This window comes from Coffea eugenioides, chromosome 6 (assembly GCF_003713205.1).
Source record: "Coffea eugenioides isolate CCC68of chromosome 6, Ceug_1.0, whole genome shotgun sequence".
Taxonomy (NCBI): Eukaryota; Viridiplantae; Streptophyta; class Magnoliopsida; order Gentianales; family Rubiaceae; genus Coffea; species Coffea eugenioides.
This window is the reverse complement of record NC_040040.1, coordinates 3828402-3849120: the sequence shown is the minus strand read 5'-3', so window position 1 is coordinate 3849120 and position 20719 is coordinate 3828402. Positions and strand designations below refer to the sequence as shown.

At 39.7% G+C, this 20719-nt stretch overlaps 5 protein-coding genes across 5 annotated transcripts; 2 read left to right on the top strand and 3 right to left on the bottom strand.

Moving 5' to 3' along the window:
- Positions 1-2549: 2549 nt before the first annotated feature.
- LOC113774774 (E3 ubiquitin-protein ligase SGR9, amyloplastic) lies at positions 2550-3723 on the bottom strand. Its single transcript, XM_027319391.1, has one exon. It carries the CDS (start codon positions 3667-3669, stop codon positions 2806-2808), a length of 864 nt encoding a protein of 287 aa, XP_027175192.1. The 5' UTR covers positions 3670-3723; the 3' UTR covers positions 2550-2805.
- Positions 3724-4986: 1263 nt separating this feature from the next.
- LOC113773011 (pentatricopeptide repeat-containing protein At2g37310) lies at positions 4987-8062 on the bottom strand. Its single transcript, XM_027317524.1, has 2 exons — positions 5605-8062; positions 4987-5499 (listed from the first exon to the last, which is right to left on the bottom strand). The coding sequence occupies exon 1, from the start codon at positions 8060-8062 to the stop codon at positions 6134-6136; it is 1929 nt and encodes a 642-aa protein (XP_027173325.1). The 3' UTR covers positions 4987-5499; positions 5605-6133.
- Positions 8063-11099: 3037 nt separating this feature from the next.
- Positions 11100-13109, top strand: LOC113775992 (nuclear factor related to kappa-B-binding protein-like). Its single transcript, XM_027321060.1, has 2 exons — positions 11100-11177; positions 11260-13109. The coding sequence occupies exons 1-2, from the start codon at positions 11117-11119 to the stop codon at positions 12549-12551; spliced, it is 1353 nt and encodes a 450-aa protein (XP_027176861.1). The 5' UTR covers positions 11100-11116; the 3' UTR covers positions 12552-13109.
- Positions 13110-13932: 823 nt separating this feature from the next.
- LOC113775603 (pentatricopeptide repeat-containing protein At2g37320) lies at positions 13933-16117 on the top strand. Its single transcript, XM_027320557.1, has one exon. The coding sequence runs from the start codon at positions 14255-14257 to the stop codon at positions 15689-15691; it is 1437 nt and encodes a 478-aa protein (XP_027176358.1). The 5' UTR covers positions 13933-14254; the 3' UTR covers positions 15692-16117.
- A 437-nt stretch (positions 16118-16554) lies between these two features.
- LOC113776267 lies at positions 16555-19407 on the bottom strand. The gene is made up of 6 exons (XM_027321385.1): positions 19145-19407; positions 18127-18262; positions 17674-17755; positions 17520-17567; positions 17197-17297; positions 16555-17065 (listed from the first exon to the last, which is right to left on the bottom strand). The coding sequence occupies exons 1-6, from the start codon at positions 19305-19307 to the stop codon at positions 16933-16935; spliced, it is 663 nt and encodes a 220-aa protein (XP_027177186.1). The 5' UTR covers positions 19308-19407; the 3' UTR covers positions 16555-16932.
- Positions 19408-20719: the final 1312 nt, after the last annotated feature.

The following is a 20719-nucleotide window of genomic DNA, read 5'->3' as shown; positions in this document are numbered from 1 at the left end:
CCTTCATCTCTACTTGATTTTGTCCACCTACACACACCTTCTCATTACTAAAGAGAGAAAGAAAAGACAATAAGTATTCAAATGGGGTTTGGATTGGAGGGACACAGCCCAAAATACACGACGAAATGGCTTAAATTTTGATGAAGGGTTTGGTGGATTTTAAAACCATGCCATCCCCTCCCAAATTCCCCCATATCGGGGGGCATCTACATGTATTCATATCCTCGCCGCATTCATTTCCACGTTTCAGAACATGACATCATATAATGGGGCTGAAACATGAAAGTGACGGTTGGCTGGCCCTTCATGTTCTTTGATCAGGATAAAGATCATCGTTTAACAATACATCAATATATAAGTTCATTGCCCAAAAAAAAAAAAAAATTACAATAAGTGCATCACGACAACTTCTACCATTGGCTGATAGTACAGTGGATCTGTGTAGATAGAGTGTGTTATTTGAAATATTATTTAAAATAATTATTATAATATTTTTTGTGATGTAATGTATGCGAGATAAAAAAAGTGATTGAAAATATAAAACGGTAAGTTGAAAAAATGTGTTTATGATACAAGTAAAATATTATTTGAAAAAAATAAGATATCCAACTAGTTTTCATTTTTCTTTCCGAGATCCTCTTGTTCTCTCGAGAAATTCCTATACACAAGATATATTTTTGGGAGAAAAGTTAAACAGCTACCATAGCTAAACAGATGTTAAAAAAACAAAAAACCGCTCCCCATATTTGACGGGCATCCAATGATGGCTTACACTTGGGTAGATTATATCATTTTTAAAAATCTGATGATTGAAATTATGTTATATCATTGGATGAGATGATGTGATTCAATTTGAATCATATTGGTTTTTTGAAAATTGGGTCAACCTAAGTTTGTTTTGGACATCCAGACACGATAGCTTTATTGGGCATTCTTCTTTTTCTGAGAATGGATTGGGCCTGATTCAAATCAAATAGAGTGAGCCTTGTTTGAATGTGATACCGTTGGAGTTACGTACTCCCCAGATAAAGCTCCAATAAACCTGGGCTGCTAGAGCAAAATGTTGGACTCTTAAACTATTTATTGGGCTTCATCAAGCCATTGACTAGAGATACCCCAAAAGCTCTGTTCTTCTCCACGGCTCCCGGCTCCACCTGTTTTAATCCCTTTTTTTTTTTCTTTATTTTTTTGATTATATATATATATATATGGTGAATTGATTGCATATTCTTATTCCGAAGTGTACGTACCCTCTCCCAAAATATTTCAAGAATCCTGAGATCCGATTGTTTCATGTATGTAAAATTAAGGTGCAATACACTTCAAATTACCAACACATCATCTACGTAAGAATACTGAGAAAGGGAAAAAGTAAATAAGACGGAGAATGTGAGAGGACCTAAACTCTTCTCTAGTCGATTCTCTCTTCATTTTTCGCAATACACATCTAAATGCATGACATGTGCGGGTTAGAATTAATTAAATTTAAAATGATTATGTCTCTTTCCTAGTAAATGAAATGAAACCTAGATGTGTATTGTAAAAAATAAAAAGAGAATCCATGGGTCGGAGAGAAGCCAAATGCCCCCAATGTGTGGGGAACAAATTTACCCTAGCAGAAGTTAGACCTAGTGGGAGTCCAGCGTCTTTTATGCATGTAACATTTTGCCACAGCAAAAAGAGAGAAGAGAAAGCAGGTCTTGGGTTCAATGCCCCCCTTGTCTCTCCCTACTTCTTATCAGTTATCCCTCATCTGTTTTTTACTTGACCCAAAAAAAAAAGAAAAAGTGGAAGAGAGAAAACGACAAGCTGCTTGGGCTAGTACCACCGGCAGCAGCTTAGCCATCACTCTTATCTCGTTAAATTCCTGCGTGACAATCTCCTATATATGCCGCAATTTAAACTCCTCGTGATTGATTTGTATCATTAAAATCTAGTCATGTCTTTTAATTAAGACTCGTAAACAAAATAATAAGATAGTATTACTATACATAATGTTTGTTTTTCATTTACTATACATAATAATGTTTGTATATTACAGAAAGTATGTAAGTCAAGGGTCAAAGTGTACTAATTAATGGCAGGTTTTGGTTGGAAAGCTAGCTTCGACCAATGGGTTAGGGTGGGTTATCATATGTAGGCCGAAGAAATGAATGTACGTGTATCACCGTCCTTGTCAATATTTGGATTGAGTTAACGAATAGGAGGAGACTAGCAAAAAAACATCTGGTTTGGAGTTTGCCCAACTCAAATCGCCAACCTAAACCACAGAAAACATGAAGTAACAAACACCGCATAAATCTATATGATCTGTACCTTCAAGAAGAACTTGTGATTCCTCTCATTCTTCAAACCCATTCCTCCAACCATTCCTTCATCAAGAAGAACTTCCAAGCATCGAGTATGTTTGTTTGGCCTGATTGAGCTACCCATCTCGGTAGCAGGTTCTTGTATTTGACCAACATATACACCACTGGAACAATTTGTATTTCCAAGGATCATATTAAGCGTGATTATCAGCGATTGATTATTGCATAATTTGACACATATATCAAGAGCAGAAAATTTCTTAGCTAGAAGGATCTACCACAACCATGTTATCCAACTTGAACATATTATTATTACTGCTTACAATGCCAATTAATTACCAGAAGAAGATAACCTTAAAAAGCTAACATGTTGGAAAGTTCGTATAAAGTTGATAGTTGGTACCCAGTACTCTCTAAGCTGGAGTACAGCATGGGATCCTCCCCTCCGAGTGAGGAGAAAAACGTTCTGCATCAGCAGTCATTACGCAGTTAAAGGCTAAAGCTTGCCCTCGCCGCCCATGCTGGCCATGACCTCCCACAACCGCTCAATCTCGCCAAAAACATCGTCGGTCGGCAGCCTATACCGGCAACAAGGACAAGTGTTCTTCTCCTTCAACCAAGGCAATATACACATCCAGTGAAACAAATGATCACACGGCAACTTGCAAACATCTCTTCCTTGTTTCATGTTTTCCTTACATATCACGCATTCCAAGCTATTCCCACTCACCTCCACCGAAGGCAGGGCCACAACTACGGCCACCGCGGTCGCTGCCTCGATCCCACCTTTTCCACCCACACTCACACTGTCGTTGCTGGCCATTACGCTGACAAACCGCTTACACTCGGTCACCATCTCCACGTACTTGATTAAGACTTGAGCACTGGAAACTTCAATTCCCGAGGGTTTCAACATGTCACGGGAGATGTAGTCACAAAGAATAGAGCGCCAACGTGACGAGGGAGTTTCAAGCACTTCCGGGTAGAGCTGACGGATTTCGCAAAGAAGCAGGAGGAGGACGACTGCGTCGAGGTCACGGAGCTTCATGGAGCTGGAAAAATTTGCTGGGACAGGGAAAGAATTACCAGTAGAGCTGTTTTGCATGAAGCGAGTTAGGATGGTGAGGTTGGACAGGAGGTGGCGGGCAATGAGAAGGGATTTGTGCTGGAGGGGAAGGGATTGGAGGTGGTGGAGAGTGAGGTTAAAGAGTGTGGGGATTGAGAGGATGGAGTAGAGGCGGCGGTAGCAGAGGTGGAAGAGGGAGGAGACGGAGTGGGTTAGATCTGAGAGTTGGGGAGGGGTTAGTGTGGAAAGTGCAGCCATGATTGTGGTTTCTGCGGAATTTTGGTCAGCCATCATGGGATCATGTGCTAAGGCGTTAGGAGGGACTTTACTTTGTATCTTGCCGTGGCCTTTTATACCTGGAGTTCTTTTGACTCAATCATGATTATCCACACAGCTCTTTACAACCCAGCCACTTTATTCACATTGAAAATATTGCAGTTATGTAGTAATTTCTGTCTTAATGAATCTTAATCTAAAGAACGCACAGTAAAGAATTAAATGTTTCGTTAAAACATAGTATGCCCGTGCTAATTCTAAATCCTGTTCAGGTTTGTATTATGGAATCGTTTGGATCATAAATTATTTATCAATTTTTATTTGTGTATATTATCAATACATTTTCTAATCATATTTTTATCTTATATATAAATATTATATTCAAAAGGTGTTGCAGCCCATTTCCTACTTTGTAACAAGAAAATCATTGGTGGTTGATTGATGCCATCCAAACTTCCAACATATGTAAAATCTCTAATTTTAATTAGCATGCAGTAACTCTCTCAATATACTCATCCCACTATGCTCATAGTTGATCAGGCAATACCCTCTATTTAAAGAATTGTACTTATTCAAGAATATATCGGTTGCAGAGCCATGAAAGTTTGGAGGTGACCAAATGAAGTGGTGAGGTGGTGGAGTAGAAGAGAAGCGAGTGGCTGGGAATGTCGGGCTTTTGTCCGCGAGTAGGTGTCCGGTTCAAAGAAGTTGGCCAGTCCATTCCTTTTCATTTTCTTTGGTTTTGATGAGGATGAAAAAGAACAAGCAGAAGAGTATTAAAGAACAATTGGCCCATTCGTCGATTAAGTAATATGTCTTGGTCCTATAAAGTAGAATTAATAATGCAGGAGGCGCAATTCGCCATAGTCAGCGCTTATCAAGGGCTCTGTCACCGTTCGCACTTGCAGTCCCCGCCTTCATCTCTCACCACACTTCTTGGGCTATGGGCACTTCGTTGGGTATGATTATGAAACAATTAACATTAGATGTGGCGAGAGGCGATGACTCCTCCGTGTTTCTGTCCACAAAACCACAACCTCAACATCAAGTCTGGTGATAGCACTCGAATAATTGATTGCACATCACGAATTATAAGGCAGACAATTGTTAGGCTTACTATCCTTCGGAGAAAAGAAGTTTGAAAAGTTACCACTTAAAGGCAAGAGATCATGGGGTTCCATACAGGCACACACCAAATAAGTTGCTGTATGGTTGGAAGGGTGCAGAAGAATGAAGAGAAATTGCATGTTCTATGTGCAAGAATTACATGCATTGGTTTAGTTGTCGCGGGATCCTAGGTCAGGTAGATGCTATCCTTGGGCATTGCGGGTTTAATCATGTTAACTAAATGGTAAAATGCTGCAGTGATGAATTTTTTGCTCTACTGCTCAACACTCTTGTCCCTAGATACGGTGAACGAGCAAAATTTAATCTTGTTTTGAGAATGCTAGGCTGCTAGCCTTCAGACTAAAGCAATTGCGTAGTTTTTTTCTTTTTCTCCCCTGCTCTTTAATTAACTGTATGTGGTTTTAGGATAAAATGCCTTTGGCAAAAAAATCTATATTTCACTTGACAGAAGGATTGGAGTTCTCCGTCATCCTCAAAATAAAGAACATCAGATAGATTCAGTGCACGTAAATAGTACCTGAATCTAAAGCAAACTAAAATTGTTTACCTCTAATAGTTGCTTATGCTCGTAGGTATACGTTGCAACCAGCTGAAATCTGTTCATGGATGAAATAAACCCATGGTGTATCCCAAATTACCAACGGCTAGCCATTTGGGCCGGCATGGCTGCTGAATAACATGGAACAATGGTCTGTGAAGCCAATGGAGGCACTGTCTTCTCTGCCATCAAACAGTGACCAGAAGTTGATTAGTTGCCGCTCTGGTGGAGTAGCGGAACTTCAAAAGCTCACGAATACCTCTTTAAAAAGTAATCTCATAAAATACCTGTCAGGTTAACGAGCAATACAGCTCCCAGTATCGCATGGGATCTTGATACATGGATATACTTCTCATCTCAAGTAAAGCACAAATGAAATGTTTGGCATCTCAGTACACAATCCAATAGCTCGTTCATCAACTTTGAACCCCCAAGTATGATACGCTTCAAATGCTGAACTGATGGAGAGGATGGAAGTTATTCTGCTACCTTCCAACTAATGTGTGCCTCAGTGAGCCAGAAATAGCTGTTTACGTAATATAGGAAATTGGACAAACATATTTGCTTACCAAATTGTATTTCATTGGTTGTTCTTATGTTCGGGAATGATTTATAGTTCAACCAGATATGTTCAGAAACCCTTGATATTGCCTGAGAAGTGATCTTCTTTTGACTGAGCTAACCAAATCAGTCTCTCAGATGAATTTCAACTCGTACCAACTCCTCAGCAAGCAAAAACAAATGCTCTCCACAGCACATCATAACATGAATTCCTCCTCCCACCCATTCAGGCAATCGTTTTAACAAACCACATATTTATTCAGATTTTTCATCAGATACATCTTCAAGGATAAGGCTTTGCAAGCCTCCATGGTTTTCTATCCAACTACTGCCAGCAACTTTCTTCATCCCAATATTCTTCATTTTCTCCCTAATCACTTCTGCTTCTTCCCATCTCCCAGCTTTTGAATATAAATTTGCCATTATGACATAGTTTCCTGTATTTTCAGGCTCCAGCTGGAACAAGTGGTCGCAAATGAACTTCCCAAGCTCCACATTACCAGACAAAGAAGCCGCATCAAGCAATGGACCCCAAACCTTGGCACTCGGTTTAATTGGCATTCCATTTATGAGATTTAAAGCTTCAGAAAGCTTCGCTGCCCTACTTAGAACTCCAACCATGCATGCATAATGCTCAGCTGACGGCTGAATGCCATACTTTGGGACCAAAGAATGAAATATTCCCCAGGCTTCTCTAACCAATCCTGCATGAGAGCAAGCTGATAAAACAGCCGTAATTGTAACTGGGTCTGGCTGTAACCCGCTATTTAACATCTCATTAAACAGACGAAGTGCTACACTGGCATCTCCATGGGCTGCATGTGCTGAGATTATAGCTGTCCATATAATCAGACTCCTACATACTGTCCTATCAAAAACACTTTGTGCGCCGTCAATGAACCCCAACTTTGAATAGGTATCAATAATGGCAGTTGCTACATAAACGTTACCATCACAATTGTTCCTAATAGCGTAAGCATGCATCTCTTTCCCTCCTTTCAGATTCGAAAGATATGAAAGGGTGGGAAGTACGCTTGAAAGTGTCACAGAATTAGGCCTACAACCTAACTTTTGCATCTCTCGAACTAAATCTAAAGCCCCTACTCGCTGATTATTCTGAACGTGACCCGAAATAACAGCATTCCAAGTACTCAATCGCGGACTCCTCATCTCCCTAAAAAGAGCAACGGCTTTATCAACAAAACCATGAACCATGTATCCTGAAATAATGGCACCATATGTAACCTCATCCTTCCCACTCATCTCCTCGAACAGCTCTCTGGCATAATCCAAGCTACCAGACTTTGCGTAGAGGGAAATAATTGAATTGCAGACAGAAAGATCCACCTCAATCCCGCTCTCGATCACATACCTATGAACATCCATCCCTAAAACGAGATCGTTTGACTGTGCGCATGCCTGCAAAACACTGACAACCGTGACCCCATTAGGACGAAATTCCTTTGAATCCAACATTTCCCTGTACAGTTGCTTGCATTCCTCGTAATAGCCAACTTGAGAGTATCCCGAAATCATTGAATTCCATGACACTAGGTCCCTATAGGGCATTTCGTCGAACAAATACCGCGCCGACGCCATGTCATCACACCTCGAGTAGCACGTTATCAAACCATTCACCACGAAGATATCTGCATCAATCCGTTTCTTCACGACATAACAGTGCATAATGTCCGCAAAAACTGAATGGGTGGTCACCGCGGCCAGCGCCTTCAGCACGCAAGTGACCGTAAAACCATCAGGTTTTGCAGATTCTGAATTCGAATTAACAGATAAAAATGAAGAGAACAGGGTAAGGGCTTCCTCGTAACGGTTATGAAGAGAGTAGGCAATGAGGAGGGCATTCCAAGAGAAAGTGTTCTTCTGGGGAATGTGATCGAACACGTGATGGGCTTCACGGAGGAGATGGTTTTTGGAGTAGAAGGTGATGAGCTTGGAAGCAAGGAAATTGTCAAGAATTGTGGAGCAGAGGACGAGCCTGGCGTGGAGTTGCTTGGCTTGGCGGACAAGCTGGTGGTCGGTGCAATGCTGAATGAGGTGGCCGTAGAATGTGTAGTCGATAGGGTGGCGGGGAATAAATATCGGAAGGGCTTGGCGGGGGCAGCAGTTGATGGCGGCTGCGGTTTGCACTTGCATATGAAGCCGCAGTGTCTTTGCGAGCCTCATTCGGAAAATTTTACCAGTAATAATAACGCGGGTAATATAGTAGTACTAGCAATTTGAATTGTGCGAGAAAATGTTGCCAAAAAAAAAAAAAAAGATAATTGTGCGAGAAAGGAGTGGTTCCACCATTCCAGGGCCCATGGCTATCTTGATACTTGGGCTCAGTAGGCCTGTTGAAGATTATGTCTTGACAATTGTCTAGAGGCGCTGTAACGATGGAGTGCGGAGTTATCTCGGGCCCAAGTCTAGATTTTAGTGTTTTTTTTTTATTTTAACAAATGTAAATGTTCCAATGATTCTTTTTGCTTGGAGCACCCGATGATGTTTTCACCTTTAGTGAGATTAATTCGGATTCGATTTGGGAGGTGCTTGCAGAATTCAACTCTTATTCGGACATAAATGATTTGATTTAGAATTTTTTAAGAAGTCATATGTAGAAGTGAAAGTTACGACCTCCTATTAACATCAGCAACTCGCTCATCAGCTGTGCCAAGATTATGGATTAAAATGTTCCAATGATCTTTAGCCGATGAAATTCTCCAGCTAGACGGACAAGGACTCCACACTCTTATTTGGAGTGTATGTGATGTAAAATTACGAGTTCTACTATCAAATGTGACGTATTTTTATTGATAAAAAAAAATCTAATTACTAGACTTGTCCAATTAAAGGTTGCGAGCAATTTATCAAAAGAATAAAAACTTCATAGCCTCAATTTTATTCAAAAAAGAAAAAAGAAAAACCGAAGAAAGCGCTGCTAAGGTACGAATTTTGGACTCAACGGAATGCTCAGAGAGAAATTAGAGGGGATACTTTTTTTTTTTTTTTTTTTTTTTTTTTTTTGTGGGTGTCCGGGTTAAGTCCGTAAAGGCGGTCCGACTAATCCCACTTCGGCCCGGTCCAGCGCCCCAAATTAGAGGGGATACTTAAAAGAGCAATAATTATCCAAGACTCGGCGCAATCGTCCATTTGACCAAATATGTCATTTCGCATTAAGATCCTCCATGTCAGAATCGTCTTCCTCCTCTCTCCTCTTTTCAACTTCAACACCGATTCTCATTCTTCACTCCGTCTCTTCAGTCTTCACTCATCCATCCCGCTGCGCTCCTCCTCCACCTTCTCCTCTCTCTTTTCTATACGCCGAGACCAAGTGCCGCCCTCTTCGCCCCCATTTTTTTCCCCTCTATCTCTCGTTTTTTTCCCTTCTCCTTATGACCAAAAGGATTTACTAATCTAAATCCTTCTATAGTTTTGGCCTTAGGAACTGAATCGGGAGCGATCCAGACAACTTATGAAGCCATAAGGTGATTGGCTTTTGCAAATCATTGATTGTTTTTTTTCTTTTGACTTCCTTTTCTTTTTCTTCCTTTCCTTCGTTCTTTTTCGTCGGGTTTTTTCTTCGTGACAACACACTGATCGAAGTTGAACAAACAACTTTCGTAATCGTTTCGTGCTGCATTTCCCGAAATCGATTTTAATTTTCTTTCCCAATTTATTGTTTCCTGTTCGACAAAACCGATTGGATAATTTTTTCCCTAAATCTGAACCTTTTTCTTTTTTAGTCCAAGTTTGTTTACTTGTCTTCATCTTCGATAAAATTCGTGCTAATTTCGTCCGAGACTCAGAGACCGATTCTTATTGCTCGAGTTTTTGGGTTTTCTTCTCGCTGAAATCGATTCTTAACGAGTCTTATTAACACTTCTCGTGCATGCATGTCTTTAATGTGTGCATAGAGGTCGCCAAGCATCAACCCCTCACTTTGACAGCGTCATAAGTGGGTACGTCCCCTTATTAACACTTCTCGTGGATTCTATACGTCGTTTTTTTTTTTTTGGGACTAATTTTCGTTTGGTCTGTGTTTTAATTTCGTACGTTTCTTGCATTCCATCTCTAATTCGATAACAAAGATACAGATGTCGTTGATCAACTCGAATGAACTGGTTCGTTTGCTGCGTTCTTAAAGTTGGAGATGCCTTGGACTCGATTGTTTACTGTTGTGGTTTGGTCTTCTTGGCTTCCCCCCATAAAAATCAGGTAAGGTAATGTGGTAATGAATTTTCATTTTTCATCAATGTTAAATTGATCGCCTGATCATTTGTTTGCATGACGAATGCAGATAGGTCCCCGCTGCGGCCCCACCCCATAATCACCTAAATACTTCTTCCAAGTAAGGGCTGATCGACCCTACCCCTCCGGTACCTTGCCTACACTACTGTTTTTTCTCTTTCTCGTTGTTGGTCGCTTTCTTTTATGGTTTGGCATTTTTACCTGGTGCTTTATTTCATTCCAATCCAATGGGGTCTTTCCCTTGTGAAACAAAAATTGCATGCACTGCTGTTCCATTGAATCATGCAGAAGTTGATTTATAAAGCTTCTTCTTCCTCCTAATTACACACTCCCACTACCACTGGAAGAACGAAGATATTATTTGACTAGATTATATGAGTAATGGGTTTGGACTTCTGAAGCCACTTTCAAGTGTGTGTAGGATTTGACCACGAATGCTTTCTCATTTGCTGGGGGTAAAATTGTCAATCCGTGAATTTGCTCCCTCTCTCTGATCTTTGCTCTGAAACTATGGCTCTCGTATGGATTTGATGTATTGGAAGTATGTTTCAAAAATTTACTATAACATTATATATAAAACAAATTTTATTGTAGTTGCTTGTCGGAGTGTGTTTTTAAAATATAAAATTTTATTAGAACTTTTTTTTTTAATAAAAAAATCCACCCCCACTCCCCTCCACCATCACCATCACTGATCACTGATCACTGATCACCACCACTCCCCTCCCTCCTCCTCTTTCCTCCCTCTCCCTTTTCCTCCTCCCTCCTCTTCTCTCTCTATTTATTCATTCTCTCCCTTTTTTGGCACGTTAGTGGGCTACCAATATTTGTCATCCTTCCTGCTGCATCATCATGAGTAAATATGTGCATGTGTTTTGCATATAAAGATATGACATTATGACATCTATTTTCTGCTTTTGATTTGTGAAATTAATTACGTAGGAAGCTGCTATGAGAAACAAAGACTTCATTGGAAGAGTGTCACATGACATGCTAGAGCAGGAAGATTTGGATGCTGCCAATTGTTTGATGGACTTGGCAAAAGACACAGGTAAGCTGTGTAACAAATGACTGGAAAACTTAACGCTGAATGTGATTCATGCAAGTTGGACAATCATGGTAGTTTCTCGCAGGTTCGGTGGATCGGCTCCTTGCAAAAGCACCTACCAACCAGAATAGGAATCCTAAAAAGATATCCGCTTCTGCATTTGACTCGGAATTTTCCATTATTCACTTTCTTTCTGCTGTTCGGCTTGTATTGATCACTCCAGTCGCAGAAGATTTTACTGTAACACATAGCAGGCGAGTGGAGGTTGCCAACAGTGGAAAAGGACCTAGACATGGCCTCTGTATGGAAATCATTGGCAAAGATGCAAGAAACAATTCTCTCTTTCAACTGCATAAGAGTGACAAATGCATCAATGCTTCAGAATGTGTACAGAAGAAATTGCCTTCTCTTACAATTGAAGAAATCGTGCAACGGCTGAGATCCAGCCCTGGAGATTCACGTATATTTGAGCTGAAAGCGTCTCTTAAGGATTTAGTCCGGGGAGCTTTAAAGATATTTTCATCGACAATAGCTCCTTCAGGGGTACCTTCCTGGCAGCCGCTGATTACGTATCACAAATCTAGTAAACATTGGTCATGGATTGGTCCAATCCCATCTCTCTTATTTCGAGGTGAATGTGTCTGTGTATCTTCTAAGGCTTGGGGCTTGAGGAGCCAAACTCTTAATAAGCTAGTTGAGTGCTTTTCTGAATGGTTGCGAGCCTCAAGAGACATGCTTCAGAAGATTTGGAATCTTCCTCCGCCACCATTGGAGTTCATGGTACATTGGAGCAGTGCTGAAAGGTTTAGCGCCACAAGAAATCTGAAGATTAGCATTGCCACCATTAGTCCAAGCAGTGAGCAAGTGAGAGCATATTTCCGCATGGAAGAAGCTTTGAGGTATTTAGTCCCACAACAGTCATTTTCTTATACAACTGTTGACGGCGAGAAATCTTCAGTTGCTCCTATGAGGAGGTGTAGTGGTAAGCCATCAAGAAAAGCCCGGGACCATTTCATTTTAAAGCCCAATCGGCCTCCTTGTTTCACTATGCTTTGCCTTGTGAGAGATGCAGCTGCTAGATTACCTGACGGCATGGGTACAAGATCAGATATATGTACTCTAGTTAGGGACTCTCAGTTCATTATTGAAGACATCGATGATGATCAAGTTGAACATGTTGTAAGCGGAGCCTTGGACCGCTTGCACTATGAACTTGACCCGTGTATACGATTTGATAGGGATTCTCGGTTGTGGTTTTACATGCATGGAGATAGAGAGCAAGAAGATTATGAATATGATGGCACTTCTTCAATCAAGATCCACAACAAAATGAAACTGCCAACCTTGGGTGTTCGGAGAAGAAGGCGTGCCTTATAAGAATTTAGAAGGGAGTTGGTTGCATGCTGTAAAATAGTGCAAGTCCTGAACAACAATGCATTTGGGTTCAACGCCCTGCGCACTCTACATCTAGAAGATTGGCGAGTCCCCCCTGCTTATATTAAAACCTTCCAATGCCCACCTCATGGTGTCCAAGTATGGCCGTCCGCTATTGGGATGTGAACATCATACGTTGCTTGCATAAGGCTATATATATATGATGTTGGAGATTTTGGAAATACTTACTGGTTGACATTTGTTCAGTTTACTTGGTTTTAATGGAATGTTAGTCCCTTCTTTACTTGGATAATGGAATCATATCGATTGATTTCAAAATAGCCGTTCCAAAGAAGGTCAAACTCTAAAGGCCTACTGTTGTATCATTCAAGACACGGGGGTCGAATAGTCAGTAGTCTGCTCTTGAAGTTTAATGGTGCTGGAGCTCAAATTAATATTTTTGAATGATTAGCTGAATATAGTCGCAAAGTGATGCTTTGCTTTTCTTCAGCGACTAATACATTATCGTTAACCTGGAAATTACAAGTGCCAGCATTAATATTGCAGCAAAACTGATTTCTGAGAACGTGGATTCGATCAAACTTTGACATATCTAGTCTTAGTAAGTGTAATATGAATGGAGATGCATGTGATCTATTATTGTTTATTGGATGATAATTAGTTAGCTTCTTAATGGATGCTAACAAAACATCTAGCTTGTTCTTGCTTTGTTTCCACGACAAACACCATGTCAGACGCTGATGACAAATCTTTCTCTACGTAAGACAGTTCAGGAATAACCAATTTCTGGGTACTTTCTGGCATTTTCTTGAATTTCAAGAATTTTCTGCCCGTGGATGGTTTTCATTTCTTTCATATCCTCAAAGCATGGACGCAGAATAGATTTAGCTTTCTGACATGCATCATCGTCCAGCTGTACTAAGTCTGCAGTAACAATATTCCATCATAAGTCAGGACTCAGAGGTCCAAGATATCCTGATAGTATCACGAAGACAATTATGGTTGAAATAATAGTCACATTCTATTGAAGCTATGAGATTCCTCTGGCCTGTTCTTGATACTTTTAGCACGAATCGCGTATTCCAAGAGTATTAAGAGTCTCGTCCAAGGAATGAATTGATGGAGAAAGGGTGGCGATTAAGCATGTCTTTGTTCTTCCTCCCAAGAATCCCTCTAACAATCTTTTCAATTTGCTATCCCTGGTACAATGGCATCATCTTTCAGTAATTTTTCATGTTTTGGCTGAGAACCCAAGAATTAGAGATCCTAACCAGCTTCTTAAATCCCATCATTTCCCTGCTTTTTTTTGTTAAAAAAAAGGAAAAAAAATAAATTGTGATTCCTTGGTTGACCGTTGTCAATGACTATGAGACGTATTCAAATGTCACGCAGAAATTCGTTAGAGAACTGCGTGAGGTGGGAGAAATTCATTATTAGAGAGTAATTGCGTGTGGCGGGAGAAATTCATTTTTCCTCGTTTCAGATATGGTCACCGGGAAATTTCACAATTGTTAGACAGAGAGAATCTCTATTGCAGATGAATTATATCTTTCTAAACATTTGAGCAATTTTACGAAAATAATAGGAGGAGGGGAAACTGAAAAGAAGAGGGCCGTATCATTTTGAGGAGGGGTTTGGGCGAATATGAATGGTAAGGGAGGGTACTCCAGGCAAACTCCATTCCTATGCTGAGAAACCCTCCAAAAACTAAGACGCTGGTGGTCAAAGGCCAAAGGGTCCTCGATATTATAGCTTCAAAGCCTGATGTCGTCCGCAATCGCAAAAACCATCTTCGCCTCGTCGACGACTTTCTGCGAACAACCAATTCACTTCAATTCCCGGAATCCCAAGGCGGTAGGATAGGAAACCCTCCAAACGCAAACGAGAGTTCAAAAGTTTTAGAGCTGTTTAGACGTCATCAACAAGGGTTGAGTGTTGGTCCAAGTGTTTTGTCAAATGCTTTGAGTTTATGCGGGTCCGAGAGAGCTGTAAGTGCAGGCATTCAAATGCATGGTCTGGCAGTCATTAATGGGTTCCTCTGCAATGTTTATGTTGGCAGTTCTTTGATCACGTTTTACAGCAAATGCGGAGTACTCAATAGTGCTTATAAAGTGTTCGATGAAATGCCCACAAGAAATATTGTGTCGTGGACTGCAATTATAAATGGTTTTGCGCAAGAATGCCGGATTGACATCTGTTTGCAGCTTTATCGTAAAATGAGGGATTTGACGTTGAAGCCCAATGCTTTTACCTTTGCGAGCTTTCTCTGTGCATGCACCGGTAGTGGGTGTCTTGGGAAAGGGAGGAGTGTTCACTGTCAAACAATTCTCACCGGCTTTGATTGCTACATACATGTTGCTAATGCTCTTATATCTATGTATTGTAAATGTGGCAGCGTTGAGGATGCTTTGGCTATATTTTGGGAAACAGATAATAGAGATTTGGTTTCATGGAATTCCATGATTGCTGGTTATGCACTGCACGGCCTTGCGTTGAAGGCTGTTGGGCTTTTTGAAGAAATGACGCACCAGAGGGTGAAGCCTGATGCCATTACTTTTCTTGGAATTTTGACTTCTTGTCGACATGCAGGTTTAGTCAAACAAGGCAGATTTTTCTTCAACTTAATGGCAGAGTATGGTGTAAATCCGGGGCAAGACCATTACTCCTGCATTGTGGACCTCCTTGGTCGAGCAGGTATGCTAGAAGAGGCTAGGGATTTCATCAAAAGAATGCCCATCAGTCCTAATGCTGTCATATGGGGTTCATTACTTTCTTCCTGTAGGCTTCATGAGAATGTTTGGGTGGGCATCGAAGCTGCTGAGAACAGGCTTTTACTGAAGCCATCGTGCGCTGTTACCCACTTGCAGCTCGCAAACTTGTATGCCAGTGTTGGGTACTGGGATCAGGCAGCAAGAGTGCGGAAATTGATGAAGGATAAGTGCCTGAAAACAGATCCTGGACGTAGTTGGGTTGAGATCAAGAATGGAGTTTACCAGTTTAGAGCTGAAGACATATCCAACTCCAATTACACACACATTCTAGCTATGATGGATAGCTTAGTAGACCACATGCGATGCTTTGGTCATTTACCTATAATATTTGAAGAAACCGATTCTCCATAAAAAGGCAAACATGATATTTCTGGAAGTTGCCAAGACTCTTGGCATGGTTTTTGAGGTGATTGTTTTCTTTTGCGTAAGGTACTTCCGCAGTGACTATTGAGGAGTTTGTATCTTAAGAAAGTGGCCCATTTTTCATACAAAAAGCTGGCAGGTGCGTGCAAAACCAGCACATAGACAAAAACAACGTTCCCATACTTGAATTGCAAAAGAAAATGTGCCTGATGCTTCTTGAGATATAGAAGAATTATTCTGAATTTCTTCTAAGACAGGTGACTCAGAAAAAAAATGATAAGGAAAAGAGGAATCCTCTTGCATTTAATTGTAGAGAGAGAGTGGGATTGGCGATGTTTGTTATTCCTCATGTTACGAAACTAGAATATAGAATGCTACCCAACTAAACCAAGCATTTTTCTTGTACTACTTTTCATCTGTTTCCTTCGATTGGTACCTAAATTCAGATTGTCAATTTGTTTCTCAGTTTCTTCTAATCCACTTGCAACTCAGTCACTCCTCCATTATCTTAGAAAACATTGAAAAGAAGACGACCTCAACATGACAAGATAGGAGGAAAAATAAAGCCAATATTTCGCATTACCTTGTTTCAGATATAAGCAGATATAATTGATACTGTTTGACAAGCGATGGCATCTCTGAGACTCAGAACTACGGCATTTAGATTGCCTAGATTTTCCTGAGATGTTTGACAGATAAAACACACTTTTACTGGTTGATTATCCTGGGCAAAGCAAGCCAACACCAGTGAACATATTGAAGAGATGAGCTTGCGCTGCTATAGCGGCAACAGTGGCAAGCAGTTAATAGCAACCAAGAAAAGGTACATAACATCAACATGCTATTTGAGAAGAAAAACATAAGTATTATAGAAATCCATTTCTGTCCCCACAACCTGACGGAATACAAATATAATTCTCCTTCCAAAGTAAATGATGACGAATGCACATCTCTCCAACTTTCCTTGTAGTTCCATGGTTAGTTTAAAAATTCATGGAAAAGTCAGTGCCTGATTGGTCAATGGAAATAACTCAAGCATAAGAAAAGTACAAATTAAACAAGAAAATTCAAACGTAATTGTTTCAACAAATTTTGAAGATTGCAAATTAGGGATACAGGAGTTCGGTCATCTAATTGCCACTTCCACATCCTAGCGTCCCTTGTATGCTAAAGCACCGCCCAAACGAAAAGGGCAACCAATGTTACCAGGATCCGCACAAGAGAAAAAACTAATGGAGGATCCGCACCAAGATTTGACTATTCAGACAAAAACCTTGATTTTTGGTAATGAAAGCATGCATCGCAAGAGCCTGTGAAGGGAAATGCACAAGTGCCATTCTAATCGTGTTTGGGAATGCCTGTCTGCAACAACAAAAAATATATATGCACCTCAGAGGATATTAGGAGAAGGAAGTTATCACATAACAACCATCCTTCTTCAAACTTCAGTACCCTTTCTTCTCTCACTCTTATTATAACTCTTCAGAACTAACCTGAAAAACATCTGCATGGAGGATGCATCATACTGGCAACCAGAGAGGAATCGCTGCACATCCTCCATCAAAGCATTACGGGGGATTCCTTGAAGTAAGATCTGCAAAGAAGGGGAGAAAAAGAAACGAGGAACAACATTTTAGTTCTAACAGCTTCTTGTAAAAGAAGTGTAGTTTGTATTCCACCAGGTGAACAAATATTACCACTGATTTTTAGGAAAAGACAGCAGAATTCTACCAACCGTGTATGTTTGAGGAGTGGATTTTAAGGATGGACAAAACAATGAAAAGAAACAACTAAGTAGAGAAAGACTTCAACATACAGCTTTTCCATCATAGGGTTTTAATGTTTCCCACTGCGAGCGACCAGCCTGTCATTAGAAGTAAGTAGGCTTGAAAATGGTCAATTTCTTGCTTCTTCTTTTTCTCTATAAAGTAAAAGAAAACAACTTCATTGTGTATACTGTTTAAAATTACCGTCTCCAATCTGAAGCGACCCTTCCTGCTAATTGACCTAATTCCAGCATTATAAGCCGATTGCGAAGGAAACTGTATGGACCTGGATGGCCACCACACATATAAGAAGAACTAATGTTTCAAGCATGTTGATAATACTGCCATGAAGATTTGATAATAAAATGATGCATAAACGTAAGAAAAATAATCCATTACATCAAATAAGCAATAGGGGGAAAATTGTCCACTATGATACAGATACGTCTTAGAGAAATGAAAGCAGCTGGTAATTAATTCCCCAACAAATAGTATAATCAGGATAATTACCGAAAGGACTACACAAAACTTTCTATGGAGGCATGGAAGTACAGAAACCATGAGGAAATGCAACAAGGGTTTCGACATTCCAAAACCACAATGCTCCAATAGTTTCCAGTTAAAAAGCAATTAGAAACCGAAGAAAAGAGGATATACATTGACATTGTCTCATAGTAGTGATCGTAACAAACTTTGACATCATCTGTACTCAAGTTACACCCTTGCAACAAATTGAGAACATCGGTCTTCATTGTATGCTTTGTCGTGCCAAATAATTTCCCATAAACTAGTCCTGATGTTTATACAAGAGATATATATACGTAAGTAAAATGCACTTCCAATAAAAACAACAGTATAATGGATATCCCATGTAAACTAACAGCCAAAATAGAAAAAAATCATATTAATTCTTAGGCATCATTCATTTGCAGCTTGCAGGGCAGGTTACTGTAAACTATGCATAAACAAGACGATATCAAGTCATACATCGCAGTCACTAAATCAGACTTTTTCCAGTATCAATCAAACTTGAATTATCAGTTGCATTAACTCCCAAAAAATGAGAAGCTAACTTTAGGGTGTGTTTTTTGGGTTTTTGTGGAAAATGGAATTCCAAATTTCTGCAGCAAAATTAAAATTGGCGTTTCTATACAAATACAAGTTTCAATTCTCATAAAGACCAAAGACACCCTTAAAGTAACACAGACTACCTAGATTATGCTCATGTATGTATCAGAATGTCAACAAAAAAAAAAAAAAAAAGCAAAAGCAAACTACACTAGCTTCGACAGTTGCTTCGTCACAAGGGCATCATTTAATTGAGATACCTCAAAATCCACCAAAAAAAATATAATAAGTAACTGAATCTTTTTTCTTCCTCCGAAAAGACAGTAACCATCAAAGAGAGAGGGATTGGAGGGAAGCCAATAAAAAGGCGAACCACACTTTTGATAAAATATTACGTGCCACTAAAAAAGCGAAGTTATTTGATTTGATATACGATGCACATAAGTAGACATTAATATTCAATGGTTGGAACAAGTCTATAAAATACAAGAGAAGCCCTAAACTCTGAACCCTAAGTCCTAGCTCAATTTTAAATGTGATTCGTGATATTGCAACCGAAGAAGATGAATGATATTAAAAAAAATGGAAACAGAAGAGTCGTGAAAACCAGTGGCTGGAGTTCGAAGAAATGAATCGGAAGTTGTGTCCTGACTGGGCTGCTGGGTTTCAGTGGCGAAACGTCTGGGCGAGAGTAGCGACGTAAGTCCTTGATGTTGATGAACCGGTCTAATCAGACGGCTCAATTTCGTCGCGGTTCTGAATAAACTCATCGCCGGAGAATAAAAGCCAAATGAGATGCTCAAAATCGAAGGTCTGGAATTTGAAAGACAGTGAAAGCGAGTGAGCAGCCTGTAACTGTGTGAGTGGCTACAGAACTTGTGGACTGGACGACGCCGTCAAGTCACTAAAGCCTATATTCCTATGACTGGGCTTCGAAGGGACAAAAAGTCGGGCTGATTGTAGCCCAAAGTTGGTTCTCCTTTAGCTAGATACTACAACGTGGTTTACTTTCTTTACGTTTTCAAAACTGACATACATAGATTCAAGATTAATCATTTATACACTCACAGTGTATACATTAAGACTGTAAACGAATCGAACCACTCACGAGCGGGTTGAGTCAAAGTTTAACTCGAATTCGTATTCAAAAAATTCTCGCGAACTCGAGTGTGTATATAAATATATTTTTTATTTTTTATTATAATAGTAAAATTATATATATATCTAATATTTTATTATTTATTAAAAAATATTATTTTATTTATTTTTTATTTTTTCGAGCTCGACTCGACTCGAATTTGAGTCGAGTCCGAGCTCGAGCATTAAATTAACAGCTTGTCAAACTCGAGTCGACCTCGAGCTAGAGCATTAAATTGGTAGCTCGTCGAGCTCGAGTTTGATAAAACTAAATGAAGATTCGATTCGATTAGTCCAAAATTCGAATCGACTCGGCTCGTTTGCAGTTCTAGTATACGCCCTTAACATTTGATGCATGACAATTTATTTAAATTTAAATTTAAAATTTGATAAGGGGAAAAATCTTAAGAGTCTTCCCTGAAGTCGATTCTAGTGATTCCATAAAAATTAATTTAATCTTTTATGTATCTAGTGATTCCATGCAAAAGAACAACCCAGCTTTCATACACTTTTTCTATTTTTCTTTACTTTTTTTTATGGCCTACTTAAGCCGAGGGTCGTTCAAACAAAGTTGATTGTCAAAACAAAAAAAGACATTGCAAAAATATGACTAAAACTATCCAAATTAACTGGTTAGTTGCCATGTTGTAATTTACATTGCGCGACCTCATGCTCGACTCGTAGCGACCTTAATTTGAAACCTTATTATTGCACACAAAATTAGAAGAAATTAATAAACGAATAATTTACATTGTGATGACTTTACAGAAGGACCAATTTTAGAAAATTAATAAACGCTCATCGGAAATGTTAGTAAAGATTTTTGTTTTTATAACTCTGCAGCAAAAAGCCAGATTTATAAACCTTGTAAAATTTCAAACAATGGTAAAAACCAAGAGAAGAGCTCCGCTGCGGAGTTCAAACGAACGAATTGGATTTGGGACCAATTGCATGAGGTAAATATTGAAAAGGTTCTGACCTATGAGGGTGCCTTCGTGCCTTGTATGAAAACAACTAGATTAGGATTAATACTCCAAAACAGGAT